The following is a 7,500-nucleotide window of genomic DNA, read 5'->3' on the forward strand; positions in this document are numbered from 1 at the left end:
CATATTAAACTTTAACGAAATTATGAGAAACACCACATCTGAAACGTTAACGAAATAGTGAGAAATACCAGTTATCAAGCTTTAACGAAAGAGAGAGAGAAAGAGAAATATGAACGACTCCAGAACGCCGAAGACCCTACCTCACCTCGCAAACATGGACGAGGGAGAAGCCACAATGCCTCCAGCACAGACCAACGCCTCCCGCCTGTCTCACGAAACCGTAACACCCCTTTCAGCGTCCACGGTTGAAGGCAGCTGGGTGACGGTGGTGGAGGTGGCAGCTTTTTTGGTGGTGGTGGTGACTCTGGCGGCCGTGATTCTGACGTGGGCGGTGGTGGTGATGAGGAAAAAGAAGGCTGGCTTGTAAGTATGGTTGTTGAGGGGGCGGGTTGTATTTCTAGGAGCGGTTGTTGGTTTGGTTGGGGGGGTTAGATTTTACCGGATTTTTCTTACTGTAGCATCATAATAATTATTATTACTGGGATTAATCTTACTGGACTTATTACCATTATTATTGTCAATAGTAGTAGTGCTAGTAATATCTTTATAATTATCTTATTATTGTTTTTGTTACAATTGTTATTATGATTATTGTTACTATTATGATTTGTATAATTATCATTTTATTATTGTCATTATTATTATATTTCTAATTATATTTGATGATAATATTATTAGTATCACCATAACTATTATCATTATTGTTATTATTTTTGCTATTATCATTATCAATATCATATTTTTGTCACTTTCTGTATTTAATTTTCCTTCCTGTTTCCATTTCCATTTCCATTTTTTATTTATCTTTTATTGCTTTGCTATTACATACATTATTTCTCTGTCATTATTATTATCATTACTATCACAATTATTGCCATTGTCTCTGTCATTTTTTTTTTGTTATTTCAGTTACTGTTGTTATTGTGTTTAATATTATTGCTATTGTTTTGATATTATTACCGTTAGCATTATTGTTATGAGTATTACTATTATTGGTTTAGTTAAAATTTTGATTTTCTTTTCATCATCACCATTATCATTATTAAGTATCATTGTGCTTATGATAATGATTATGATTATTATTGTTATTACTTTAAAAAATAAGATTTCATCTATAACCATTTATACAAATATAGTTGTTATGATCAGTACTAGCGTTATTATCATCATTATTAATGTCGTCATCATTTGTATACCACTATCATTATTATTGTCACTATCATCAACCATTAGTATCAAAATTAACATAACCATTTATTGTTATCATAATTGTTATTTGAATTTTGTGATTATTGATATCACTATTTTACCAATAATATCACCATCACCCTCATCATCACCATCATCGTTATCATTTTTTTATTATCATTATCATTATCACTCCCATCCTCATATTCATTGTCATCCTTTTAATCATCTCTATCATCATTTTTATAGTTATTATCATAATTTTCATCATAATCTTTATGATCCTCACCATCATTTACATCTTTAATCATCTTAATTGTTGTTACTTTTCTGTTGATATTACTGTTGATATTTTTATTCTTATTGTTTTGTTATTGATTTTGTTGCTTATTTTAGTTTTATCATTTGCATCATTATCCTCCTCCTCATCATTATTATTCTTGTTATTGCTATTGTTATTTTTACTATTATTATCATCCTTATTATTACTGTCACTATGCATATCATTATCATAATTATCTTTATCATTATTGTTATTGGAATTATTATCTTTATCGTTATTATTATCATCATCATCATTGCCATCATTATCATAGCCGCCATTATCATTATCACTGTCATTATCAGTTGGGTCATTTTTAGCATACCCATCATCACCATCGTCATCATCATTACCATTATCATCATCAATGCTATTATTAATGTTATTATGAATTTCATCATCAACATTATCACCATCATCATCATCATCATTATCATTATTATCATAATCATCATCATTATCTTCATCACCATCACCATAACCACCAGCACCATCATCATCATCATCCCCATCTACAATTTATTATAATTGTTATTACTATTATTGTTGTCATTATTATTACTGTTATCATCATTAGCAGTTGTAGCAATATGACCCTCACCACCAACAACCAACCACCACCACTGCCCCCCTCCCCCTCACTACCACCAACCAACCACCACCACACACCTCCCCCTACCCCCCCTCCCCCTACCCCACCACAACCACCTCCCCCCCCGTCCCACCACCACCAACGCACTAACCCCTCCCCTCTCTCTCTCCCCTCTCTCTCTCTCAGGTCCCACAGAAGGTCCTCCTCCACCTTCTCCACCTTCTCCACCACCTCCTCCTCCACTTCCCCCTCGGAAACGGTGGGGCTGCTCGAGGGCTTGCGAGAAACCCCGAGATCGTATGGCAGATTCGCCGCTCTAACGGAAAATGAGAAACTGTACCTCTTGTGCAACTTGAAAGAGTTCTACTAATTCTTTCTCTGGTTGGAATAATGCCTCGTGGGTTTCGTGTTTGTATTTTTTTTAATACTATTATTAATGAAATATTATTATTCTCATTATTATCATAATTGTTATTAGCATTGCTATTATTCTTATCATTATTATTATTGTTACTGTTATCATTATCAGTATTACAGATATTATTATTCATGTTATCATAGTCTTCCTCCTTCTGCTAATCATCATCATTATTATCACTATATTACTATATTTTTCTTTTATTCTTTTTATTATTATTGTTATTAGTATCATTATTATTATTATTATTATTATTATTATTATTATTATTATTATTATTATTATTATTATTTTCCTATCATATTTAGTATTATCATCAATATCATTATCATAATCATAATCATCCTTGTCATTATCATTTTTACTAGCACTATACCATTATATTTTTATTGTTATTGTTATTATTATCATTGCCATTGTTATTGTTATTATCATTATCATTATTATCATCATTACCATTATTAATATTACTTTTGTTATTGTCATTATTATTAATATCATTATTTTTATTATTATTATTATTTATTATCATTATTATTGCTATTCATTATTATTATTATCATTATTATTATTATTATTATTATTATTATTATTATTATTATTATTATTATTATTATTATTATTATTATTATTATCATCATCATCATTATCATAATCATTATTATTACCATTATAATTATTTTGTATTCTTATTATTAGTGTATCATCATCATCTTTAAATTGCAAGGAGGATATTCATCATGCAACATGAAACAAACATATTAATATAATTATTATTGATCTCCAATAATTGCATTGAATATAATTTATACTTAGTGAAAATGAAACTAGCCACAATAAAAATGGAAAATAAGCGTGTTGTTTCGAATTCTTCACGAGTTCCTCTTCAGACAAAAACCGAAATGGTATTTTTTCTGAAGAGGTTCTCGCTATTTTCAATTCTCATTGTGGCTAGTTTCATTTTCATTTTTGTGTACACGTTATTGTGTTTGTGCTTGTGTTTATACTTTGTTTTTCACATTACTTCACCCGTCACCAGATAGGATATCAGTGTCTGTCACACATTTTATCTGAATCTTAAGATTAATGCCTATATTCTATGCGTAATTTCCGCTATTCTTAAGTTAAAACACTCATTTGTATATATATAACCTATGTGAAAAAATCATCTAAAAATATAAAATGTTTTAGAAAAATGATAATATTTTTTCTTGGCCCAACAACTTCACTCGTCTCTTTCTAAATGCAATTAAATATGTATTGCCTTTTCCCGGAAATTCAACATATAAATGTTTTCTGGCTTGTAGTAGTTAATTACTGAAGGACTTGTTGTGTGACGCTATGAGATATGAAAATGTATGTATTAATGTAATAAACGCGTATGTGAATCTAAACCAATAATCTTTTGTAATTCATTTTCGTATCAAAAGAAGTAACGCTTATCAGGTAATGATGATTGGTGTGGATAGACAAGTTGGATGAAACAAATAGAAAAAGACGACACGAAGTGAAATGTGTATTTACATGTATAACGTGAGTGTGTGTCTGAATATGTGCGTGTGTGTATGTGTATCGAATGAATCAGAGAGGGCCAAGAGAATTTTCAAGCACCCATTCAGTCCTATAGTGCAGGGCATTGCTACCAACGCTATAAATTTATACGAGACCTTTGAAAATTAACCCAGAGAGTGAAAAAATGAAATGTACTAATCACGCGGGTAGTCTTGGGTGAAATTTTGGGCCTGTTAAGTTCCCCCGCTTTTGCGCTCAAAACCAGCACTCAATGCCGCGCTGTAGTCTTCATACGAATCTTCTTATCTATTGTGATGGTATGACTTCATCTTTTTGACACACACACACATACGCACACAAACATATAGATACATACGCATGCACATACATACATACGCGCAAACACACACACACACGCACGCACGCACACACACACACACACACACACACACACACACACACACACACACACACACACACACACACACACACACACACACACACACACACACACACACACTCACACACACACTCACACATATATATATGTGTGTGTGTTTGTGTCAGTTCAGATTATCTTTGATTTATATTGTGACATGTGCTGTGATGCTTTTAGTTGGATTTCACATATGTCTTAGTAGAATGAAATAATACCATTATACAATTCTCATCTGTGTTTATTTTACGACTTTAGTGTAGTATATTTAAGCTGCAGCATGAGTAAGTATAAGAATGAAACTAAGTAAAATATACGATATATACCTACAGATAACCGCTGATAATAACCGCCTGTAAAATCAATCCAAATCGCCGGGATAAACTTGCATCAAAAATACTTTAGTTATCGCTCAGTTGACAGGCGACCATTTTCTATTTTCCCCTAACAACACCGTTTTCTATAGCACCTACCATACCCGTGTGACGTCAAAGTCACTTTAATTCAAACCTGCGCAGGTACCTCAATTGACGAGACATTACTTTCATAGACCTTGCATTTATGAGCATTGAAATATTTAGTTTGTTACTCTTCATAATCGCATATAATCTCCACAGACATAGCGCGATAAAATATCTTTGAGTTACCCCTTTCCCCGTCGACTGATTTTAATCGAATAGGATTTTTTATGGTATTAAGCGATGGTTTGTGCATTCGTGTTGGTGATTGTAGTGGCTATGACGGTCCGCTCGTGTGGGAGGAATTTCCAACTATTTTTTTTTTTTAATTCGGCTACAAAGTTTATCTTGTACGTGCTTCTTACATAAATTGTTTCATAAAGCCATATGGTGTATCCGCAAATACAGAACTTACCGAGGGTTACTACAACTCACTAATTATAATATCAAAGCGAGTGCATTCTTAAGAAGAAAGTATGGCTAATTTACACACTGAACTGAAAATCCTGAAAATACTGCAAAAATAGTGCTTCAAGCAGGATAAATTTTCTATCTTTTGCTGGTGAGTAATTCAAGTTTGAGTTGGTGTTTTTTTCCTCGAAGTCCAAAGGATCTCATTTTTTTCTAAATCACTATCTGGATAAGATTATTATTTAGGTTGTGAATTTATCATAAATCATCGCTCTTGCAGGCCTTCGATGTAACATTTTCAATAACGGCGTCGTTATTATCATTTTTTTGTTTGTCTTTTAATTTGCTATTTACCCCCGGATTTTCGTGCCTTCGACTTTTTTTTTTTATTAAAAACATAATAAAGTTATCAAGCAAAATAAGTTTCATTTACTAGGATTCCGGGGTTTTCCTGTGTAATTCGTTTTTGTATCACGTTCAGCAGAAATCTTTTTTTCTCTCTCTCCATCTCCACCGTTCAGTTCATTCCCTCTCATATTCTCCCTTTTCTCTTCTCTCTTTCCTCTTTGTTCTCTCCACACCTTCCATTCTCCACTTTCCTTTCTCTCTTCCCTCTTCCTTCCCTCCTCAACACCCTACCATCTCCCCTTTTCCCTGTTTATCCTCTTCTATTTCCTCTCTAGCTTTTTTTCTTCTATTTCCTCTCTACCTTTCTCTCCAGGTAATTAAGTACCGAGTATGATGTATATATTCTTATTTATTATCTTTACTGCTGAATACACAGTATAAATGTCAGTAACAATACTATAAGGACAATGGTAAACCGAAGAATAATGAAAACAATGGTAATAAAAAGTAATTATCAAATTTTATAATCAACTTCAATAATGAGGAATATCTCAAAGGTCTGATAAATATAAAGTTTTATTTTCAAAGTCTGCACAATTCTCAACAACAACAACACGTCATACAACTATATATATATTTGCCTCATTCTGCAAATCTCAATAATAAACCTTCTCCTGCTACAAGTTTTACCTCGTTTAAGTTTACTTCGGACCTGAAAAGAAATAGACTTTTGTTATAGCATTATGTGATGCTCGTATTCTTTACTTAAAATAGATGTAGGGATTTCAAAGTACTGCCATGTTTACCTATTAAAATATGTTAATGGGCATGAGAATTCTTTTTTGTATCCTTATTAACTCTCGTCCAAATTTGATAGAAAAAGTACACACTTTTTACCACACCGTTTGTAAATGTAAAGTTAAGTAAGGAAAAAGGTTGAATGTATATGAAACGGTAACCTCATGTATCCTACGCAACATATATATGATATATAGGATTCTCTCTCTCTCTTCTTTCTCTTTTTTCTCATCTCTCTCTCTCTCTCTCTCTCTCTCTCTCTCTCTCTCTCTCTCTCTCTCTCTCTCTCTCTCTCTCTCTCTCTCTCTCTCTCTCTATCTATCTATCTATCTATCTCTTATACCTCGGGCTCCTAATCCCACACTCCTTATGACGTTAAATTTCGTCGCTGTAGAAAATTTAAAGTCATCAATCAATTATTTTTCACGATCAAAATTTACTTAATGCAAAGGGGGAATTATCCACTTATAAATCCAATCCACGACCTGGCTGCTCACCCCGGGACGGTCGTCTCCGCCGCGTCCGTGACGGAGCGCAGGACGACCTCGGCCGTCAGCGGAAGCTCCATGTTGGCGTGGTGGTGGAGGTCGACCTCCAGCTCCTCCTCCGACGTGTTGATCACCAGCAGGTAGCTCTCGTAGCCTTCGAGGTACCTGGAAGGAGGGGAAGAGATCGGAGGTAAAGTTGTAGGGTTCTGAAGGCAGGTAGATAACGATAGGTATCCATCCGCGGAGATAAAAGTGAATACGAGGAAATAAAAATAGATCGATTATCAAGTTATATATAAAAAGGGGGGAAGGGACAGGGGGAATCCACGAGAAAGCCGTATAATATAACGTTTGTTGTTGTTGTTGCTGTTATTATTATTGTTGTTGCTATTGTTATTGTTGTTATTGTTTGTTATTGTTATTGTTTCTGTTATTGTTGTTGTTACTGTTGTTATTGTTGTTGTTGCTGTTGTTATTATTATTGTTTGTTGCTATTGTTATTGTTGTTATTGTTTCTGTTATTGTTGTT

At 33.3% G+C, this 7,500-nt stretch overlaps 1 protein-coding gene across 1 annotated transcript in view; it reads right to left on the reverse strand.

The window, feature by feature from the left end:
- Positions 1 to 6,248: 6,248 nt before the first annotated feature.
- Positions 6,249 to 7,500, reverse strand: part of LOC113805680 (maltase A3) — a 10,417-nt gene continuing 9,165 nt past the window's right edge. Inside the window, exons 11-12 of the mRNA XM_070144793.1 lie at positions 6,981 to 7,136; positions 6,249 to 6,397 (exon numbers count right to left, since the gene is read on the reverse strand). Coding sequence (XP_070000894.1) covers positions 6,328 to 6,397; positions 6,981 to 7,136 — 226 coding nt within the window. The 3' untranslated portion in view covers positions 6,249 to 6,327. The remainder of the gene's footprint in view (positions 6,398 to 6,980; positions 7,137 to 7,500) is intronic.

Source organism: Penaeus vannamei, chromosome 32 (genome assembly GCF_042767895.1).
Source record: "Penaeus vannamei isolate JL-2024 chromosome 32, ASM4276789v1, whole genome shotgun sequence".
In the NCBI taxonomy this organism is placed as follows: Eukaryota; Metazoa; Arthropoda; class Malacostraca; order Decapoda; family Penaeidae; genus Penaeus; species Penaeus vannamei.